Below are 23,848 nucleotides of genomic sequence, written 5' to 3'. Positions count from 1 at the left end.
TCTACTAAGATTCCTATATTTTGTTCAACTTCAGCCATAGCTATTACAATTCCATTCATGGAGTATGTGTTTTGTCTATTTTTCTTTCCGCCGTGCAGTACCTTATATTTGTGTGTGCTACGTTTCATCTTCTTTTGTTCTAACTACTTGCATATTTTGTCTAACTCATTCTGTACTTTTCCTTGCATCCTTCAATTTCACTGCACTGGATTGGGGGTAGATTGGGGGTAGTGTGCTGACATGGATTGAGAACTGGTTAGCAGACAGGAAGCAAAGAGTAGGAGTAAATGGGTACTTTTCAGAATGGCAGGCAGTGACTAGTGGGGTACCGCAAGGTTCTGTGCTGGGGCCCCAGCTGTTTACATTGTACATTAATGATTTAGACGAGGGGATTAAATGTAGTATCTCCAAATTTGCGGATGACACTAAGTTGGGTGGCAGTGTGAGCTGCGAGGAGGATACTATGAGGCTGCAGAGTGACTTGGATAGGTTAGGTGAGTGGGCAAATGCATGGCAGATGAAGTATAATGTGGATAAATGTGAGGTTATCCACTTTGCTGGTAAAAACAGAGAGACAGACTTTTATCTGAATGGTGACAGATTAGGAAAAGGGGAGGTGCAACGAGACCTGGGTGTCATGGTACATCAGTCATTGAAGATTGGCATGCAGGTACAGCAGGCGGTTAAGAAAGCAAATGGCATGTTGGCCTTCATAGCGAGGGGATTTGAATACAGGGGCAGGGAGATGTTACTACAGTAGTACAGGGCCTTGGTGAGGCCACACCTGGAGTATTGTGTACAGTTTTGGTCTCCTAACTTGAGGAAGGACATTCTTGCTATTGAGGGAGTGCAGCGAATGTTCACCAGACTGATTCCCGGGATGGTGGGACTGACATATCAAGAAAGACTGGATCAAATGGGCTTGTATTCACTGGAGTTCAGAAGAATGAGAGGGGATCTCATAGAAACGTTTAAAATTCTGATGGGTTTAGACAGGTTAGATGCAGGAAGAATGTTCCCAATGTTGAGAAAGTCCAGAACCAGGGGTCACAGTCTAAGGATAAGGGGTAAGCCATTTAGGACCGAGATGAGGAGAAACTTCTTCACCCAGAGAGTGGTGAACCTGTGGAATTCTCTACCACAGAAAGTAGTTGAGGCCAATTCACTAAATATATTCAAAAAGGAGTTAGATGTAGTCCTTACTACTAGGGGGATCAAGAGGTATGGCGAGAAAGCAGGAATGGGGTACTGAAGTTGCATGTTCAGCCATGAACTCATTGAATGGCGGTGCAGGCTCGAAGGGCCAAATGGCCTACTCCTGCACCTATTTTCTATGTTTCTATGTTACTATGTTTCCTAGTTTAATATCATCTGAAAATTTGATCAGTTTGCATTGCATTTCTGACTTCAAGTTGTTGATGTGAAGTTAAAACTTTAGTGATCTGACCATTGATCCCTGGAACAGCCCACTAAGTAACTTCCTTCTCTTCTAACAAGTATCTGTTGTTTTCTAGCCTTCAGTCAATTTCTTATCCATTCTAAGATTTGACATGAATACCTACAGCTTACTTGGTGAATCACTGAGCATGAGTGAGGAAAAGAACGTGCAAGTGGACCAGCTTGTGTTCTCCTTCAGCTGCTGTGCCCAAGGATTCAGACTTCACATGGCCTGCCTACAAAGTTCTCTGGTAGTACAACATAAATACTTATTTGATGCAGCCTGTACAGTTTGGGAGCATTAATGGAATAGTCCATGACCCACATCTTTCCTGTGAGAAGAGAGCTGTGGAGAATATGGCCACTTCAGGACCCTCAGCAGTAAGCAAACTTTGGCTAAAGTTTTAAAACTCAGGATAGCTACTCTCAAGACAGCTTGGATTGATGCTTTGGAGACCTCAAGCTCCAATCCACTGTTCTCGGTATCTTTTGGAATAACCACATTGGGGAGTCAGATCAAGACAGCAATGATGCAGGCTTCAAATATCTCACTGCTGCTCATAGGTTTCCACACAGATCTCTGGGCATGCTCAGGAAGTGCCCAGCAGCAGAACAGCAGGACTTGACATGGATGAAAGGCTGACACTTAAATGACTACAGAAGAGTCACAAAAAGTAAAGACCGAGGCAGCTAGTTCTGCTGAAAACACTCAGCAGGTCAAGCAGCATCTGTGGGGAGAACAAACAGCCTTTGGCTTTTCATTCCCCACAGCTGCAGTCAGCTGTCAATCTGCTCAACCACTCCTTTGCTTTGTGTTAGGAATTTAATCTCCACCTTTGATGCCCTTGTCCCCCAGTAAAACCTTTACTCTCTCCCACCCTGGTTGTTCCCCCTAGTATGGCTCTCTCAAATAAAAGGGCAAAGAGTTGAGTGTATCTGGTGCACAATTGGTTTAGTCATCTATCACCAGATCTGGCTCACTTTCCTCTGCCAAAACCATCCACTACTCCAGGATCATCCTACTCACTCCACTCTCACATCCAACAACAAGTATGAGGCACTCATGGACTTCTTTGTCATAATATTCAGCTACTTCTTCTGCTTCCCTCCTTTCCTTAGCCCACCAACTAAATTACTCCTCAGGCTCACCCCTCCCTTAGCCCTGTTCCCATGTCGCTCTCTAATTTCACTCCTATCGCCGTTCAAGCCTATGCCATATTCATCTTGTGCATGAGAGCGGTGAGAGCAAGCCTGAGGGTAAACAGTGCAAGAGGCCTGCAGCCTACTAACGACTCCACGAGGTAGGGGTATAGTACTTGAACTGCAGTGACCTTAGCCCTTTATTGCAGCTCCTAGAGTGAGGACACCAAGAGGTGAGCTCCCTTTTATACTTGGTTACCTGCAGTGTACAGGTGACCCTTAGGCCTCCAACAGCAGCAGCCTCTGGTGGTACAGGTATATTATATACAGGGTGAAGATACATTCAGTGGTCTAGTGTTACAGTACATAGATTAACATGCATACATAATAACACTCCCCCCTAAGCCTTTTCCACGTCCTTATTGCCATGACATGGGGAGGTGATCAGTAGTGGACGGTGGGAGGTTGTGATGAGGGTTGTGTGGGTACCAGGTGTGATCCATGTGTTCGTGGCTACACACATCCATTTCCCCCGCCCCATACATAGACCATGTGGGTGTCACTATCGGCGGATTCCGCAGTGGTGGATCAAGTACATGTTGTTATGGGTAAGGTACATACATTGTTGAATGGGTAGGTGATGGCGTTTAGTTGTGGGCAGGACCGCAGGGTTGCGTGGCCTCCTTGTCCTCCATTGATGGTGTAAATCTGGTCATCCCAGGTTCCGCCGGGAAAGCTGGAGGTTACTGGCCTCTTGCTCCCGGTGCTGGCCCTGGTGGCCAGGGGGGATGGGGCCAATCTGGGGCAGGTTGCCTATGGTAGTGGCTGTACTGCTCATTGAATGTTGTCCCTGCAGTGGGTATGCTCCCACTGGGTGTGTGTGAACCCTTCCTGGGGCATCACATTAGTCCCGGAAGCGCAGGCTACATGATCAGGTAGCCCGCTGGACATGGGTGTTTCCTACGGGGGTTTACCTTTGGCGTTGTTAGTATACATGTAGAACCCTGTATCATTTCTCATTCTATCATTAGCATACATGATACATTGGCTCAGATCACAACTAGCAGACTCGCCATTGTTATATTTCTTTACACTTTCACATTTGTCACTTACAACGCTTTCTTGTGTGCTATCAGTATCTCTGTACAAGGTTATATTTGGATACCTGCCTTTGTTGGTTACATTTATCACACTAGCATTACTGGCATCACTGTTCAACAGTACAAACTTGACACTTACATCACTTTTTGAAGCATTCGTTACATTTCTCCCATTGGCGTTGCCAGCATCACCATTCAACAGTATATTTACATACCTGCATTAATTAATTACACTTTTATCTTTAATATCACTGGCATCGCTGTGCCAAGAGTGGAACTGTCCCTTTAATTGTTTTGGGTTGCCGGTCTCCTTTAAGAGGGCCTTGCAATCTTTACCCCAATCTGGTTCACCGCTTGGTAACACGTGTTGCTCCTCGTGGTCTGGTCGCGGCCATCTTGATTCCAGGTGCTTCGCCTCGTGGTGCGGGCGCCATCTTCTTTCTCTCCACGAGGTAGGCTGCGGTGATCCTTCTCTCCCCAGGTTCTGCCACGGATGCCGGGAATCTACCTTCTGCGCCGATCTTCTTCCCTCGGAGTCCTGCCACTGGAGCCCGGAAGGTGAGGTCTAGTCATTCAGGTTGGATCATCTCGTCGTTGAGTTGTGCAGTCTGTGTCGTCACTGCGCAGTCGAGTCAGACGGTAGGATTTCAGGTGCTGCGATTGTTCCAAGTTTGGGGCCACTTAGGATGTCGATCGCCAGGGCCCGGAGGTCTTCATCACACCGACAGATTTGGACTTGCTTCATCCACCTTCTTCCGAGCAGCATTGGACCATCACCGACAATGATTCACAAGGAAAGCTTGTGCATCGCGCCGCCAATTGATACCTGGACCTCCACGCTGCCAACGATTGGGATGGTGCCTTTTGTGTAGGTGAGCAGCTTTGCCTGGACATTTGGGGACATTTTGGGTCGTTTGGCAGGGTTGTCCCAGAGTTTCTCAAAGGCCGTCTGATTCATCAACGACTGGCTCGCCCCTGTGTCGATCTCCTTCGAGACTGGAACCCCGTTGATTTCTACTTCCATTTTCTACGGGGCACTCTCGGTGGAGCAGGTACACACTCCGTACACCTCTTCCAGGGGCTGAGCAGCTTCGTCTTCATCAGCGCTGGAGCCCGGGTGATCGGCCAACTCTTCAGCGACTCAGTGAGTAAAACTTTTTCTACACATTCGCTGAAGGTGACCTTTAGTGTTGCAGCCTTTGCAGGTATAGTCTTTGTATCGGCACTAGAGGGCCCTGTGGTTTCCGCCACAGCGCCAGCATGGGGCTAGCCGGTTGGCCCCATGTGGCGGACTCAGGGTTGTGGGACTTGGGGCAGCAGTCTTGCCTCTGAAAGTCGCCATTCGGTTCACTATACTCGTCGGGTTAGAATCCTGGGTGTGAGTCATCATCCGTTTGGAGTCGCAGACCGAGATCATGAATGCCTGGCTCACTTTGATTGCCTTCTGCAGGGTGACCGTAGTGGGGTCTGCAGAGAGCAGTTTGTGGAGGAGGCCCTCGTGGCCGATTCCAATAACGAAGATGTCCCTTAGTACTTCAGTGAGGTGGTCGCCAAAAATTACACGGTGCAGCCAATCCTCTCAGATCTGCAGCACATTTAGCAATTTCTTGGCCTTCGGGCCGCCGGTGGGTGTAGAACCGGTGACTGGCTGTGAGGATGCTCTCTTTAGGTTTGAGTTGTTCTTGTATTAAAGTTACAAGCTCCGCATAGGTCTTGGTTGTCGTCTTCGCTGGGGCTAGCAGGTCCCTAACGAGGCCGTGGACATTGGGCCCACAACTGCTGAGCAGGATGGCTCTGCGCTTTTCTGCCAGAGAGGTCGTCAAGTCCCCAGCCAGGTCGCTCGCGATGAAAAAGTGTTCTAGCCTTTCCACAAAGGCATCCCAATCTTCCCCATCAGCGAATTGTTGGAAGTTGCTTAGGTTAGACATATTGTGCATGGAAATTCATAACCTCATCGCCAGTTGTAGTATATGCAAGCATTTTAATAATGACTCCACGAGGTAAGGGTATAGTACTTGAACTATAGTGACCTTAGTCCTTTATTGCAACTCCTAGAATGAGGACACCAAGAGGTGAACTCCCTTTTATACTTGGTTACCTGCAGTATACAGGGGACCCTTAGGTCTCCAGCAGCAGCACCCTCTGGTGGTACAGGTATAGTGTATACAGGGTGAAAGTACATTTAGTGGTCTAGTGTTACAGTACATACATTAACACGAATACATAACAACGCCCCAAAATGATGGCAGAGTCAGTGAGGGCAGAACGAGCGAGCCTGAGGGAAAACAGTGCAAGAGGCCAACAGATAAAAGTGGGAGAATCGGTGGCAGAGCGTCAATGAGAGTGGTGAGTCAGAGTCAGAGCGCGAGCTGAATTCAGAACACCGAGAAAGAAATTCAAAAGTGACGTCACTGCCGCAGAGGGAGCAGATTGGTGGCTAACAGGTAAGGAGGAGTTATTAAATTGCATGTACGTCGATGTCTGTAGTGTAACTAATAAGGTTAGTGAGCTACAGGCACAAGTTACCACATGAATTGGTTGCATTAACAGAGACATGGCTCAAACAAGGCCAGGAACGGGTTCGTAATATTCCTGGTTATCAAGTATTCAAGGATGATAGAGAAGGAAAAAGAGATGGTGGTGTGGCAGTATTGATTAAGGATGATGTTCCAGTTCTCCAAAGAAAGGATATACTAGATGGTTGTAGGACTGAATCTATTTTGTTTGAGTTAAGGAACAGAGGGGGAACTGTTACATTCGTGGGTGTTTTTTTATAGAGCTTAAAACAGCGAGAAGGAGACAGATAAGCAAATTTGTTGGCAAATTTTAACAGCGTGTAACAAAAATTGAATAGCAACATTAGCAGACTTTAAGTACCCTAATATAGACTTAGAAAAACATAGTGCAAAGGGTAGGGAAAGGGTAGGTAGGAATTTCTGATAAGTATACAGGAGACTTTTTTCGATCAATATGTCTCCAGTACAAATCTGGTTCTGGGAAATTAAGTGTGTTAAAGTCCAGAGATCATCTAGCCAACAGTGGCCACAACATAATTTGGTTTAGAGTTATTATGGAAAGAGACAAGATAATATCGCAGGTAAAAATACTCAACTGGGGAAGAGCTAATTCAGCTCTTCAGGTATATTGGAAAAGATGATTGCAAAGTAAGGCAGCAATGGAGCAATGGAAGGCATTCAGGGAAGAGATACTTCAAGAACAAACTAGGCATATTCCTTTGAAGGGAAAAGGTATAGATGCCGAAATTGCCCCTTTCTATAAGAGCTGTGACTGCCTCAAAGAGGTGGTCACAGGTCGGTAAGGACTCACCGCTCAGTTGGCGCGGAGGGGCCGCCATTTTGTAAATTGCCCTTCTTTATTTTTGGAGCGGTGTACGGGACCGCTCTGGCCATCTTCCCGCCCCATCGAGGACGCACCGACCCCTTACTGACCAGCGGCGACTCCCTTTCCGCCCCGTGAGGGAAATTGCCCTGCGGGAAATTGCCCTGCAGGAGCGGCTCGGCTGCTGCTCGGTGCCCCAGACAGCTTTACCCAGTGGGAAGCTTCTTGTGGCTGGGTGGCGCATCCACCCTTAAAGGGGAGGGCACACTGCCTCGGCCGCCATTTTATTTTAGTGGCCGACCAACTGCCCGACAATGGTGGCCACGGGTTCAGCCGGCACCCCCTCTTGGGTACAGAGCCGCTGTCCGGCCGAAACCCTCCCTGGTGACCCAGTAGTTGTCACGAAAATGGCTGCAGAGTTAGCAGCACCCCTCCCTTTAACTGAAGGGGAGGGACATTGTGACGCGTCAGCATGACATGGCACGTCCACGTCGCGCTGACGTTATCAACGACACGTTGAAATCATCAGCGCGCACTGATGACTCGGAGCGACAGCCGTTCCGACCCGTCCACACTTCCGCACTTGATGACAGCAACACTGCTCCAACCGGAAAAAATCAACAAAAACCTGAAAATTGCCGGATTCTCCACTCCATGGATTGGGGCAGAGAAAAATCTTAAACAGGTGCGCCCCGTTTGGGGCGGAGGGCAATTTCAGCCCCAGAGCAGCCAAAGCTAATGCACCCTGGGTGACAAAGGAAATAAAAGTTTGAATAATACAGAAAAAGGAGGCTTATAACAAATGCCACAAGCATGATTCAATTAATAACCAAGAAGATTATGGAAAGTACTTTTTTTCTTTGGAGCAGAGGAGGCTGAGGGGAGAATTAATTGATGTGTATAAAATTATGAGGAGCCTAGATAGAGTGGATAGGAGGAACCTATTTCCCTTAGCAGAGAGTTCAATATCCAGGGGGCATAGATTTAAAGTAATTGGTAGACGGATTAGAGGGGGAGTTGAGGAGAACTTTTTTCACCCAAAGGGTGGTGGGGGTCTGAACTTATTGCCTGAAAGGGTGGTAGAGGCAGAAACCCTCCACATTTAAAAAGGACTTGGATGTGCACTTAAAGTGCCATAACCTACAAGGCTATGGTCCAAGAGCTGAAAAGTGGCAATAGGTTGGATAGCTCTTTTTCGGCCAACACAGACATGATGGGCTGAATGGCCATCTTTTGTGCCCTAAATTTCTATGATTCTATACAAGGGGGAATTGAAAAAGTTAATACAGGAGGCCAAGAGAGATTACAAGAAAAGATTCGCAGGCACCATTAAATTGAACACTAAAACATTTTATAAACATAGCAGGGGAGAAATTGACTAAGCCCTAGAAACAGGCGTGGGGATCGTGGAACGCGAATAACCTGCGCCTATTCATTGCATTGAAGGCAGCACATTAAATTCATTTTGCCTTCTGCTTTACATGATTGCCAGTACTACCCACGCTGTCCATTTGCTGCAAGCATCAGCAGGGGGCCTGATATTGCGAGTGGCTAGCACTACTTAAAGACAGCCTGCAAATCTTAAAGGTGCACTGTGCCAGCAAGAAGTGGTGGGAGTCATTTGAAAATTGAATCTGTACTTTGAGGGATGGCTGAACATGCAAGAGAGCATGCACCAAGGTTTTCAGACTCTGCACTGGAGGTCTTGGTGGGAAGAAGGAGCGAAGTCTTATATCCGCAAGGGTCCAGGAGGTCTTGCAGACAGATGCTCAGGAGGCAGTCGGAACCAGAAGCAGCGGAGGTCAATGCCAGAAGTGTTGCTGCAAGAACATGGATGCAGTGCAAGAAGAAGTTTAGCAATCTCATACAAGTTGTCAAGATGAGTGAGTTCATTTTAAAATGGCATATCTTACCAACTGCACCACTAGTCTCATCCACTGGTCAATTCACTACACCCCCATCACCTATCGACCAACATTCTCTATCAATCTGTACTCAACCTAAAAATTCATATGCTTTACCTTACCCTCACACATTCAGCACAGTAATAAGCATCACACCCAAAACACACAGCTCACAGAGACTGCAGCTATTCAACTATGACAGCAGCAGAATTGTATTCCGCCACAATCTGTAACCTCATGGCACGGCTTATCTAGCACTCTACCATTACCATTGTGATGTATGTAGCACTCAAATCACTGACTCCACACGGTCTGGTGTTGTAGTAACTGCTGTGACCTTAGTCCTTTATTGTGTAACTTCAGAGTGCCTCCCAGGTGTGGTGGGCAGTCTTTTATACTCTGTCTTGCAGGTACTTTCAGGTCTCCCACCACAGCGCCCTCTGTGGCACACCATTGTCCTTATACATTTAATGTACCTGGACAATACATAACATCTCACTCCCCCCACCCCCCAGTTCCAAAAGCCATTACCAGAAACCTCGGCCTTGTTCGTCCTGGTTGGTTTGTGAGTGTGAGTCCATGACCATCCACTTCCCCCCCATGTAGAGATTATGCTTGCGATCCGGTGCAAGCATGTGATATTTGCAGTCCTTACATGGGTGATGAAGTACACGAGTATAGCCTCCAACAGAAAGCAGGTATACATAGACAGTACATTTGTATGGTACATATGATATGTGGTACAGATGTTATGTCAAAAGGTTGCAGATACACTGAACAGTTATTTAATCCCAGCTCCACTGGGTGAGATACGGTGGCAGAGTACTGCCCCTTTTCGCCCAAGGTAATGGGCTGTGCTGAGACAGGGTATCGCAACTAGTGCGTTGCCTCTGTTCTCAGTAGTCACCTTGGCAGCTCATCTGCAGCCGCTGAACCCTTGCATGAATCACGTAAAATCGAAAATCGCATTGGCCCCTTAGGCATGTTAGTCACGGATCCATTAGCCCTTTTACTTGTACCTCATGGTATTAACTCTTTTCGTAAATCATTCATATCCATCATTTTAAACACAGTAACCATTCAGCATCAAAATATCAACTCTTATCCTAAATCACTTCATCATACAAATCACGTTACACATTTAGACTCGCTCTTGCCTTACAAAAGTCTTTTTGTGGGGACCGGCTACGGTGTAGGGCCCTTTTAAGGCTCCCGGGTGCATTTTCCTTTTAAGACGCCATCTTGTGGTTCCCACGAGGCTTCCCTTGGGCGCCGCCATTTTAGTTGTACTACTTGTCTTTGTTCTTTGCAGAGCTCTGCTGCCACGAGGCTCGCCACCATCTTGAGCTCGCTGGCCTGATGTTTTACTCTCTGGAATAGAAGGAATACAGAAGAAAGAAGGAAGGAAAACGGCCAAAACAATCCGATCTTGAATCTGGCTCTTTGAATTCGATCCATCATAGTCCCTGTGAGAACGGCCTCCGTGATTGCTGCCGTATCCTTCGCTCTGGCTCCTGCACCCACCAGAGTAGCTGTCGCGTTCTCCCGAGTCGTACCTGCCGCTGCCGTAGCCTCCGTCGCCGCTGCAGCCTCCACTCCTGCCGCTGTGCCAGCAACTGCCGCCTCTCCTGCAGCCTCCACTCCTGCCGCTGTCCCAGTAACTGTCGTCTCTCCTGCAGCCGCCACTCCTGCCGCTGTCCCAGTAACTGTCGCCTCTCCTGCAGCCTCCACTCCTGCCACTGTCCCAGTAACCGTCGCCTCTCCTGCAGCCTCCACTCCTGCCACTGTCCCAGTAACTGTCGCCTCTCCTGCAGCCTCCACTCCTGCCGCTGTCCCAGTAACTGTCGCCTCTCCTGCAGCCTCCACTCCTGCCGCTGTCCCAATAACCGTTGCCTCTCCTGCAGCCGCCATAGCCGCCACCAGCGCCACCGCTGTCCCGGCCTCCACGGTAGCTGTGACCGCTGCCCGACTCTTCCTCAACGTGGGCCCCCCCTGGACTTGTCAGCCATCGATGGACCTCCTGTTCATCGCCCGCAGCGCATCGCCGGCTCGCACCTCAGCGATCGGCCCACACTTGAACAACTGCTCTTCCAGGGTCTGCTCGTCTGTGGAGGCTGAGGCTGCAGGATTGCTTGAGGTCAGGAGTTCTGGGCTGCTGTCGCCTGTGTGGGGATTTAGACTGCCGATGAACGGCTTCTTCCTCCTCCAGCTCGGTCGGCGCTGCTCTTCGGGAACCTGGGGAACAGCAGTCTGTGGAGGAATGAAGTCTTTCCAGCTCCCACGGACCTTCCCCATCCACCTCCTGCCGAGAAGCGTTGGCCCATCGCCTGCAATGACCCACAAAGGTAAACCGTGCGTCTCGCCCCCATGAGATACCTGCACATCCGCTCTGCCAAGAACAGGTATCAGTTCCTTGGTGTAGGTACGCAGCTTCGCCGTGACCGGGACCAGCTTGGGTCGTGCAGATGGGTTGATCCACAGTTTTTCAAAAGTTTCCTAACTCATCAACGACGGACCCGATCCCGTGTCCACTTCCATACTCATTGGGACTCCGTTCATCTTGACCTCCGTAATCACTGGGGCTGAACCGTCGGTACACGTATACAGTCCAAACAACGCCTCATCTTCTTCTGCCTGCTCCTTTCTGGAAAATGGAGCCTCTACCATCTCCTCAGCCACACGGTGAGTCAGGTGTCTTTTGCACATACGCTGAAGGTGGCCTTTCATGTGGCAGGTATTGCACGTGTACTCCGCAAACCTGCACCAGTGAGCCCCATGGCTTCCTCCGCAGCGCCAGCATGGTGCTGCTCGATTAGCCCCCCTCAGCGGACTCTGAGTTCCAGGACCCCGAGGTCCGTGCTCTCTGCCCTGGGCAGAGCCACGTTCTGCAGTTTTGTCCGTGGTAGGCACTATCCTGTGGATAGTACCTGCCGGGTTCGAGGCTGTGTGGAACATCTGCTTGGTGCTGCAAGTCGAGGTCATAAACGCCCGGCTGATGGTGATGGCTTGCTTCAGGGTGACTGTAGGTTCAGTGGATAGCAGCCTGTGAAGGAGACCCTCATGACCAATCCCCATAACAAAAACGTCTCGCAACGCCTCGTCAAGGTGCGTGCCAAAATCACACAGCGCCGTGAGTCTCCTGAGGTCCGCAGCATATTTAGTGACATCCTGGCCCTCAGGTCTGCAGTGGTGGTAGAATTTGTGCCAGGCCGTGAGGATGCTCTCCTTCAGTTTAAGTTGGTCATGAATGATTGTGATCAGCTCCTCATATCACTTGTCCCTGGCGCTCTCGGGTGCCAGCAAATCCCTGACGAGACAGTAAACCTCATCGCCACAACTGGAAAGCAATATCACCTTACGCTTCTCTCTCAGTGCGTCCGTGTTCCCCGTCAGGTCGTTTGCTGTGAAGTAGTACTCGAGCCTTTCCGTAAAGGTCTCCCAATCATTTCCCACCATAAAATCCTTTAACGAGCCCAGAGTAGCCATGGTTGCGTGAAGTTCGTCCGTGTCCTTGTCGCCAATGTGATGTATGTAGCACTCAAATCACTGACTCCACACGGTCTGGTGTTGTAGTGACTGCTGTGATCTTAGTCCTTTATTGTGTAAATCCAGAGTGCCTCCCAGGTGTGGTGCGTAGGCTTTTATACTCTGTCTTGCCGGTACTTTCAGGTCTCCCACCACAGCGCCCTCTGTGGTGCACCATTGTACTTATACATTTGATGCACCTGGACAATACATAACAACCATCAAGCCAGGGGACCAACCCTGGTTCAATGAAGAGTGCAGAAGAGTATGCCAGAAGCAGCACCAGGCATATCTAAAAATGAGATGCCAACCTGGGAAAGCTGCAACACAGGACTACATGCATGCTAAACAGCAGAAGCACTATGCTATAGACAAAGTTAAGCTATCCTACAATCTACGGATCAGATCAAAGCTCTGCAGTCCTGCCACATCCAGTCATAAATGGTGGTGGACAATTAAACAAATAATGGAAGGAGGAGACTCCATGAATATGACGGAGCCCAGCATGCAAGTGCAAAAGAAAAGGCTGAAGCATTTGCAACCATCTTCAGCCATATCGGCCTCCTTCTGAGGTCCCACCATTACAGAAGCCAGTCTACAGCCAATTCAATTCACTCCACGTGATATCAAGAAACAGCTTAAGCGCACTGGATACTGCAAAGGCTATGGGCCCTGACAACTTCTCGGCTGTCGTGCTGAAGGTTTGTGCTCCAGAACTAGCTACGCCTCTAACCAAGCTGTTACAGTGCAGCTACAACACTGGTATCTCCCCGACAATGTTGAAAACAGCCCAGGTATATCCTGTCCACAAAAAGGAGGACAAATCCAATCCGGCCAATTACCACCACATCAGTCTACTTTCAATTAGTAGCAAAGTGATGGAAGGTGTCATCAAAAATGCTATCAAGTGGCACTTACTCACCAATAACCTGCTCACCATGCTAAGTTTGGGTTCCGCCAGGACCACTCGGCTCTAGAACTTATTACAGACTTGGTCCAAACATGCACAAAAGAAGTGAATTTCAGAGGTGAGGTGAGAGTGACTGCCCTCGACATCAAGGCAGCATTTGACCGAGTGTGGCATCAAGGTGCCCTAGTAAAATTGCATTCAATGGAAATCAGGGGGAAAACTCTCCACTGGCTGGAGTCATACCTAGCACAAAGGAAGATGGTTGTAGTTGTTGGAGGACAATCATCACTGCTGGAGTTCTTCAGGGCAGTGTCCTAGGCCCAAGCATTGTCAGCTGCTACATCAATGGCCTTCTCTCCACCATAAAGTCAGAAGTAGGGATGTTTGCTGGTGATTGCACAGTGTTCAATTCCATTCAAAACTCCTCAGATAATGAAGCAGTACATGCCCCAATTCAGCAAGATCTGGATAACATTCAGGCTTGGGCTGATAAGAGGCAAGAAGAGCCAGGCAATCACTATCTCCAACAAGCGACAGTCTAACCACTGTCCCTTGACATTCAATGGCATTACCATCGCCTAGTCCCCCACCATCAACATCCTGGAGGTCACCATTGACCAGAAACTTAACTGGACCAGCCCCATAAATACTGTGGCTACAAAAGCAGGTCAGAGGCTGGGTAGTCTGCGGCGAGTGTCTCACGTCCTGATTCCCCAAAGCTTTTCCACCATCTACAAGGAATGTGATGTTATACTCTCCAGGTAAGGCTTTCCATGCCTTGCTCTGAAGTTGCAGTTATGGTTGCAGCAGTTGGCAAATTTCAGTCACAACCTCTGTCGTGAAGCTAAGGTGTCTCACGCATTGATCATCGCTGAAATTGAGGTAAAATAATTGCTCCCTAAAGATCCTCGATAGATATGGCCTCCTGCTAACAGTCCTGCTTCCCCTTCTCCTTCTCCCTCTTTTAGCAGCTTGTCCTGCTCTGCATGTCCTCTTTTCATTCTCCTAATTATGCTCAATTCCAATAGGAAAGCCTACCAGGCCACACATATCTCAAAACAACTTGTTTCAGCACAAGCGTTTAAATGACCAAAAAATCACTTCAGCACCAGGCAGACCACTCCCTGTAGACTACTGAAACTTCAGGCAAGTATTGGAAAGCTCCAAAAACATATACAATTGCACCAGCAATCAGATGAAAGAAACCAGAAACTAACCTATAAGTAGTTCATAATCCCTTTAAATAGTGCTGGTGGTGGGAGAGGGCCGTTTAATGTCGTGTTCAGCTGTGCGAGATTAAGACATTCGGAACGTGACATTCGGAAATGGTAACACTGGCATTAAATCAGTGTTGCACACTGATTGATGTCATAATCTGTCTACTCTGCATGCTGTTGGCAGTCATTTGGTGCATGCGCACAAACCCCATGACCAAAATGGTGTCCAGCGCACTTCCCATCAAAAGGATGCGCAAACATCTCGGGCGCCATTTCCACTGTTTGGAGGCCGTGTAGTGCCTAAAAATTGGGTGCTACAGAGCCCATTTCTCCCCCATAAAGTGTAAGAGATTAGCGAGAAAAAAGGACCCAAAGAGAAATCTTCATGTAGAGCCAGAAGACATGTCCACAGTATTAAATGAGTACTTTGTATCTGTCTTCACAAAGGAAGTGGATGATGTGAAGGTTATACTAAAAGAAGAGAGGGAGGTTATGGACAGGATAGTAATAAATAGAAGATGTACAAAAAAATTACTATTAGTAAAAATTGGTAAGTCACCTGGTATGGATGGAATGCATCCAAGATTGCTGAAAGAAGCAAAGGTAGAAATAGCAGAGGCATTAACATAAGAACATATGAACATAAGTACATACGAATCAGGAGCAAGAGTAGGCCCCTCAAGCCTGCTCCACCATTCAATAAGATCATTTTGATCTTCGAACTCAGCTCTACTTTCCCGCCTGATTCCCATATCTCTTAATTCTCCTAGACTCCAAAAATCTATCTATCTCAGCCTTGACTATACTCAATGACTGAGTATCCACAGTCCTTTGGGGTAGAGAATTCCAAAGATTCACATTGGTCACAATCTTTCAATACACATTGTATAGTGTCGGAGGACTGGAGCATTTATTTGAGATGCAATTTCTTTCACAATTCCATCATTTACACCAACACATACAAGAGGTAATTCTGACTTTGTGCGATAATATAAAATGAGCTGCCAACTCGCTAGCGGCCATTTTAATATTATGGCACAGCCAAAATTGCCTGCACGGTGCTGTATCAAGTTAAAATTTTATAAGTTCTGTCCACCAGGTGAAGGCAAATATTATTTTTATTGCTTCAAGAAAGGTTAAAATACCGCTATTCATTGATAAATGCCAACTACTTCCTTATGCACTTTTTTGCATCTTTCTACAATTGAATGTGCTTTGTTCAATAGAAAAGTTGTTGACTTTACTAAAAAAGTAATGTTAAGCTCCAAAATCCTTATTTTAAACAAACATTGGAACAAGATTTGTAACCTGAGAATATGATAAGCAATATCCCATTTCCTAGGATAAAAAAAGATTAAAATGGGGTTATTAAGTTTTGTATTTCATTCTAGTTTTGCCAAAGGAACATATTTACCTGTGGTCCTGCTTTTGTAAGCGATGTAACCTTAGATCCTGAATGAAATGTTCATAATGTTTCTTATGTGCTTTCTTTGCTGCTACCTCCTCATCGTTATGAGTGTACTCAGGGTCCACATAAGAGTGCTTCTTCATTTTTGTGGAACTGGCACTAAAAAAGATTAAATAAAAAATGCAGTGTATCTGTTATATATTGACATGATATGATACAGAGGTATGAATAATTACAAGGCTGTAATCTAATCAAAGGCCTGGGCGATAATGGGGCATTACCAGTTTAGCGATCAGATGCGGTGAGAGTACCAATGCCCGATAAATGCCCCTCAAAGTTTGCCATGATCTCCTGCACCCATAGATCATGACGTTATCGCTCTGCACATCGCTCCGGTAGCAGCCCGGACCCGAACTTCGGTTCCGCCCCCTGCAGCATCACCAGGCAACAACACCGACAGCTGCAGGAGGCTTTATTCGGGAGGTACTTCAGGAGCGCTGTTTAAAGGGAATGATGTTTGCGGGGGGGAAAATTTTGTCATCGTGCCGAATGTTCATTTTTCATGATTGCTAAAGTGCTTGGGGCTGATCAAGGAGGTTCGCGGCTGCCATTGGCGACGAGGTACCTCTTTACATTGCAGAGCCTGCAGCGATGGACCTTCCCTCGGCATTGGGCAGCGCTGCACCACTACTGCCCCTCCTGCCAGCTTTAGTGCTCCAAGAGAAGTGATAGTGCTTGATTTAGCGCTCCATTTCCTTCTTGGAGTGCTAAACAACAAGTTCGCCTCAGAGTCCCTCGCGTAGTGCCCGGCCATTTCTTTGCACTGCCGCAAAAGTTATCGCCACAAACGGGGCGCTACTCAATTTCTCTCCCAAAGTGTTCAAGGTCAAGACAATAACCAATAGTTAAAGAAAAATCTAAGGGATCAAAATTCGGTACCGCCGATTTTGAGTTGGTGTCACCGCCTGAATGCTGATTTTACCGGCAGGCGTTAGGTGCAGACTCAAACTGCCAAATTCAGTTTTTACACCCAAAGGTGAGAGAGCAGCACTTCAAAATCGTGTTGCACACTCATCCTTGGGCAGGAGCTCAGGAAGCCTACTGAATTTTACAACGGGAGGCTGCTGCCATGCTAGATGAAAATGGGAAGAAAAGGGAAGCAAGGAAAAAAAAACACAAACTTCTCCGACCGACACACAAACTTCCCCACTGTTACAACTAATAAAAAGATAATAAATAAAGAAAAAAACTTACCTTGATCTCTGGGCGAATGAATACGCCTGAGCACTGCAATGTTTCCTCCACTTTTCCCAGTCAGTATGGATGCCTTGCCGTTAGGTGTCCGTACAAACCAAATATCACGGGAGCGGTGCCAAGGGGGCGTTGCACGCTAGATGATGTCACCGCTTGGGTGGAGTTAGACGGCACAACGTTACCTCTTGGCGCCTCTACCAATTTCTCCTGAGCCGTGGACGCCACTTAACACCAACGGTAGGCCTTTGCCGCCCGTTAGCCACCTAGCACCGGTCCTAATGGGCGATGTTATAAAGGGAATCGCGACCCCCCAAGTACTTTATAACGATCATTTGAAAGATCTGCCAAATGTTCATGGGGGTTTATTATGTTGTTGCAAGACCTTTTGAACATTCATCAAGATATTTATCAAATTAGCAAAGATATCATATGATGAGTCTGCCTCAAACTGATTTGCTGTTGACTACTGTGCAGTTGATTGAATCTGCATTCAATATTAAATTTTAGAAAATATAAATAAAGGATATCACATGATTCATATAAAACACAGACAACAATATCACAAATTGTCAGATGCTGTGCCCATGCATTCATTTGCTGTTTGTGGGACCTTGCTGTGTGCAAGTTGGCTGTTGTGTTTGCCTATAAACAAGAATATTTGTACTTCAAAGTAATTCATTGGTTTTAAAGCACTTTGTGATGTTTTGAGGTTGTGATAACGGGCTATACAATTGCAAGTTCTTTATCTTACAAAATCACAATATTTCTGGATGAGGGAGAAGAAGGGGCAAAAGGATAAGGGAAAAGAGAGGGACGGAGAAGTGAAAAAAGAGGGGGAGAAGAAGAGGAAAGAGGGAATAGGAGCAGATGAGAGGAGGAGAGCAATGGAAGGAGGACATGGGAAAAAAGGGAAGGGGAGGTTGGGAAAGGGGAACTAGAGGAAGGGAGGAGGAATCTGACAGCAATGGGATGAAGGGAGGGGTGATGAGAAGGAGAAGGGAGATCGGGATGAGAGGAGGGGAAAGGTGGAGAGATAAGAGAAGGGAAACTAGAGGGAAAGAGAGGGGAAGGAGGAGTGAAGTGGGAGGGATAGATAAAGGGGCACGGTGGAAGGGGGAAGGGGAGAGGACAATGGGGGAGGATAAATGGCATGTCAACAGGAAGGGGCCTCTAACTCAATGGAAGTGGGTGCACAGTAAGGCCGGACATCTAGTTTAATGGAGAGGGAAACTGAAAGTCCAAAACTCTATCTTAGTTTGGGAGTGGGGTAGAAAGTCATCGGCTGGAATTTTCACATTGCAGAGCGTGCGGGTTTGGGCGCAAATCGGCGGTTAAAAGCGTTGAAATTGGCAGGGCGCCGGGAACCCGCCCTCATCTCGCCGACTTCCGCCTTTTACTGTGGCGCATTTCAAGACGTGCCACAGACCCGTGCAGAAGAAGCAGGCGACCTCATTGAGGTTGTTAACTGTTCTTTTAGAGACCCATAACAGCCTTTTTAAAATGAGGTTTCAACTTTAACTGATTGTACATGACATTCACGTACCTCGGGAACCTCGCCTGTGAAGGGGAAGCAGAAGCACAGTGTCCATTGTGCTACTTCATTAAAGTGACAGCTGAAAAAAAAATCACACCTTACACCTGCATCCTTGCCTAAGCAAACAGCTCTTGCTGACACCATGTTGTGCAGAGATAAAGGCCCTGAAATTCCGGTTGGAGGTTTCTTTCAAACGAACGCCACCGACCAGAGAATTTTATCAAAATGACCTGGTGGTCCTGGAGGCATCTCGGATTCCGGTGGGGAGGCCTTCTCTTCCCGCACTGCGAAGCATGCTCCTGTCCTCCAGGTTCGAACGTGATTGCACAACCAATCAGGTAAAGTATTCCACAGCATTCTCTTTAAAAGCAATGAGAACTCCATATCTACGAATTCTCATTGCTATTAATGAGAGAGAAAAAAACACTAAACACTATAATAAAAAATAAAAAACACACCTCACATAATTAAAATTAATTGAAATTAAAGTTAAAAATGTCTTAGAAAAAAATATATATTTTTCCGATATTTTTTAAAGTTTTGTAATTAGGGTTAAAAATAAACTTACCTTAGTGGACAGGAATTTAAACATAAAAATTTGTTTTAAAATGTTATTTTTATATGTTTCTATTATGTTTTAAAACAAGAGTTTTCAGGACATTCGCTGGGCAAGAGATGGGTAAATACCGCAATCTTGCCCATGTGAATGTCCTGGCTGTGGGGATATGGACGATCTGTCAATCCAAAGCTTGAATGATCGGAAAAGCCGATTTTCGGCGCATGTGCATTGTGCACCAAAAAACAGCTTTTGCGATGCCTTCCCAGGTCCTTACAGACTCCATACAGACCCGGGGAGGCCGGGATTTCTGCCCCATAGCTTTCAAGAATTTGCAGGTGATTTGTGCAACCTCAGAAGTCACTCCCATTGCTAGTCACTCTCAGTACATTGGAGGATTGTACCTCTGATCACTCTACCTGGCATCTATTAGATGAGCATGGATGCCGCTTATATCATCTCACCTTGGACCTCAGATTCAGTCCAAGGTGTGCCCCAGCACCAACAATACCAGCTACACCAGTAGCAGCAGCAACAACACCAGTACCAGCAGCCTTTTCCTCTGATGCTCCACAGAAGAGAGGGGATCAGCACAGGGGTGCACTGTGTTGGAGGCGATACCCCCAGCACAGGGTATGCAGGCCAAGGATGAGTTTCCTAGACATGACTGAGCAGTAGTGCTTCAAGAAAATCAAGCTATCGCATCAGGTCATCATAGACATTTGTAGATTGGTGGACGAAGACCTGCTGCCACAAGGACCTGGTGGACACACCTTACCAGTGGCTGTCAAAGTCACCACCACCTTCAACATTAGGACCATTCCAGGGATCTCGCAGTCATCTCCTCACAGATGAATCATCCAGGTGACCAATGCCATGTTTGACAAGTCAGCCAATTATGTAAACTTTACCACTGATGAAGCCAACATTACTGAGTGGGTGCTCAGCTTTGCTGCTCTGGCTGGCTTCCCACAGGTGCAGGGCGTCATTGACTGCACACATCTATGTGGCCATCAAGGCACCCCCACAACACCCAGGAGTGTTTTGAACTGCAACAGCTTCCACTTCCTCAATATGCAGCTCATCTACAACCATGAAAGGATCATCATGCATGTACGTGCCAGATTCCCTGGCAGCTGTGTGACTCTTATGTGCTGCGCCAGTCCACTCTCCCTCCACTCTTTGCAGCTCCGAACAGACTTATTTGCTGGCTGCTGGGAGATAAGAGCAATCCACTGAAGAGATGGCTGGTGACACCGTTGAGGAGGACAAGGAGCCCTATAATGAAAGCCACATGTCCACTAGATGTGTCATAGAGCAAGCAATTGGCATGCTGAAGATGCGCTTCAGTACGCACCAGCCAGGGTCTCCAGAATCATTGTCGTATGCTGTGTGCTGCACAATATAGTGCAGCAGCGAGGATTGGAGCTGCAGGAGGAGCAAGGCGCAGAATGTACAGCCTCTTCGGAGGAGGAGGAGGAACCCAAGGTGGAGATAGCACCAGCAGCGGCGCACACTGCTGCTGGGAAGCTCGGGATGGCCTCATAATGGCCCGATTTACTTTACTTGCACAGTGCACCCATATAGCTCCCAGATGCTGTACTAACTTCCCTCTCCAGCAACACCACCACAAAATACTCCTAAAATGACCAAGCCATTCCTGTCAACCAAACCTCCATTGCTCAAGGTTAAGTAATGTCTCACCATTCATTCCAAGTGACAAAGCCACTTCCCAGGTAGCGGGCAAAAATGGACAAGATGGGAAAGTAGTGCAAAGAAATAAATTTATGTGTGTCATAAATGGAACTGAAACTTAAGACTAATATTTTGACAAACACCCATGTGCATACGATTGTGTCTTTTTTCTTTTCCGCATGCTTCTACAAGATGTAACCCCTGTGGATTCAGCAGAGGAAGCAGTAGGCTGCTCACTTCCCAGCTATGACTGCTTTGACACTTTTGGTGGATGTTCTCTGGGTTTTAGAGCCCATGAGGGCCCCGCAAAAGACTGCTCCTGCTGCAACAGTGCAGGAGCTGACTTTGCCTTCGGATCTAAGGCAACATGTGGGGCTCTGACTGAGGAGGAGGGAGTAGTGGCAGCATTTTGAGAAGAGCCCACACTTCCATGTTCCCTCTCACCATCATCCCTCTCATAGCCCACCCACACTTTCCACCTAGCAAATAACTGGAGAGCACCTTGCTGCACATCAATGGAGCGATGAACATTTAAGCCTATGTTGATATCCCTCCGAGAGTTAAGTCAATGAGAGTCTGCAATCTGTTCACAGCAAGCATGTTCTCATTCGACTGCCGCATTTGATCCTCCATGCAGGTGGTCATCATTTCCTTGGAACAGACATCGTCGCTATTGACTGTGAGATGGTGGTGCTCATGCTGGAGATGGACTCCTTTGTTCTCTCTACAATTGCACACATCGCAACTGGAAAAGCTGCCAGAGCCTCGCGCATTTGTTTCTGCTCCTCCAACATCAACCTCTTTGTCAACGGCCCCCAAGGTTCAACAGTTGCTTGCAGCTGAGCTGAACTGGAACTGTGCTGTGGCCTCCGAAGGGGACTCTCCAATGATGTTCCTGTCTCCACCATCTGCTCTTGCTCACTTGTGATCTGTGAGACACCAGGTGACAACACTACTCTATGTCTCACTGGACCCATCGAGGTGCATGTATATGCGCTGGTGCTGGGTGTTCATGGTTCTAGTGGCGGTGCACCCTCAGAGAGCTAAGCTTCCTCTGAGGAATCATCTTTCTCCTCTGGCTGGACAGTGAGGGGGTAGCATTTGATGGACCAGTGAGAGAGTAAAGACATGAATTAGAAATGTAATAATAAGAATGTGCAATGTTTGAGGAGGCGTCAGAGAGGCGGAGCGGGTCATGCAGGAGGCCTACAAAAGGCCCATCAGTCGGAGAGTCGTGGCAGGAGTTCGAGGAGACGTCGGAGAGGTGGAACGGGAGATCCAAGAGGCCTACAAAAGGCCCATCAGTCGGGAGGCACGGCGGGAGTTCAAGGTGGCGTCGGAGAGGTGGAGCGGGAAATCCAGGAGGCCTACAAAAGGCCTATCAGTTGGGAGGCGCGGTGGGAGTTCGAGGAGGTGTCGGAGAGGCCAGCCGGTGCAGCTGCAGCAGAGAGAGAATGCAAAAAAGAAGTAGAAAGAAATCGAAGGGTGACGTCACAGCCAAGGGGGTAAGTGATTGGCTGGTGATTGGTGAGTAGTTTTTCTTTTTCTTTTCCTTTATCAGTAGGTAACCTTTATCATTGTTGTTGCCAAATTAAGTTAATCTAGGGGTTAAGTCATGGCAGGAGAGTTTGGACACATGTCATCTCCTCCTGTGCTATGTGGGAAGTCAGGGATGCTTCCAGCATCCCTGACGACTACATGTGCAGGAAGTGTATCCGGCTGCAGCTCCTGACAGACCGCATTGCGGCACTGGAACTGCGGGTGGATTCACTCTGGAGCATCCGTGATGCTGAGGATGTCGTGAATAGCACGTTTAGTGAATTGGCCACACCGCAGATAAAGGTTACACAGCCAGATATGGGATGGGTGACCAACAGGAAGAGCAGTGCAAGGAAGGTAGTGCAGGGGTCCCCTGCGGTCATCCCCCTGCAAAACAAATACACAGCTTTGGGTACTGTTGGCGGGGATGACTCATCAGGGTAGAGCAGCAGCAGAAAGTTCATGGCACCGTGGATGGCTCTGCTGCACAGGAGGGCAGGAAAAAGAGTGGGAGAACTATAGTGGTAGGGGATTCTATTGTAAGGGGAATAGATAGACGTTTCTGCGGCCGCAACCGTGACTCCAGGATGGTATGTTGCCTCCCTGGTGCAAGGGTCAAGGATGTCTTGGAGCGGCTGCAGAACATTTTGAAGGGGAAGGGTGGACAGCCAGTTGCCGTGGTGCATATAGGTACCAACGATATAGGTAAAAACGGGATGAGGTCCTACAAGACGAATTTAGGGAGCTAGGAACTAAATTAAAAAGTAGGACCTCAAAGGTAGTAATCTCAGGATTGCTACCAGTACCACATGCTAGTCAGAGTAGGAATTGCAGGATAGCTAAGATGAATACGTGGCTTGAGGAGTGGTGCACAAGGGAGGGATTCAAATTCCTGGGACATTGGAACCGGTTCTGGGGGAGGTGGGACCAGTACAAACCGGTCGGTCTGCAGCTGAGCAGGACCAGAACCAATGTCCAAGAGGGAGTGTTTGCTCGTGCTGTTGGGGAGGGGTTAAACTAATATGGCAGGGGGATTGAAACCTATGCAGCGAGACAGAGGGAAGTAGAATGGGGGCAGAAGCAAAAGATAGAAAGAAGAAAAGTAAAAGTGGAGGGCAAAGAAACTCAAGGCAAAAAGCAAAAAGGGCCACATTACAGCAAAATTCTAAAGGGGCAAAGTGTGTTAAAAAGACAAGCCTGAAGGCTCTGTGTCTCAATGCGAGAAGTATTCGTAATAAGGTGGACGAATTAACCAGGCAGGCAGCAAGTAACGAATATGATATAATTGAC

The 23,848-nt window shown here is 47.7% G+C and overlaps 1 protein-coding gene across 5 annotated transcripts in view; it reads right to left on the bottom strand.

Moving 5' to 3' along the window:
- The window catches only part of LOC139276009 (cilia- and flagella-associated protein 47-like), a 1,107,008-nt gene that overhangs the window by 975,130 nt on the left and 108,030 nt on the right, over positions 1 to 23,848 (bottom strand). For all 5 annotated transcript variants that reach the window (XM_070893331.1, XM_070893333.1, XM_070893335.1 and 2 more), the window contains exon 11: positions 15,987 to 16,139. In XM_070893331.1, coding sequence (XP_070749432.1) covers positions 15,987 to 16,139 — 153 coding nt within the window. The remainder of the gene's footprint in view (positions 1 to 15,986; positions 16,140 to 23,848) is intronic.

The sequence above is a fragment of the Pristiophorus japonicus genome, chromosome 11 (genome assembly GCF_044704955.1).
Source record: "Pristiophorus japonicus isolate sPriJap1 chromosome 11, sPriJap1.hap1, whole genome shotgun sequence".
Classification (NCBI taxonomy): domain Eukaryota; kingdom Metazoa; phylum Chordata; class Chondrichthyes; family Pristiophoridae; genus Pristiophorus; species Pristiophorus japonicus.
The sequence above is the reverse complement of the archived record's forward strand: the minus strand, read 5'-3'. Positions and strand labels throughout refer to the sequence as shown.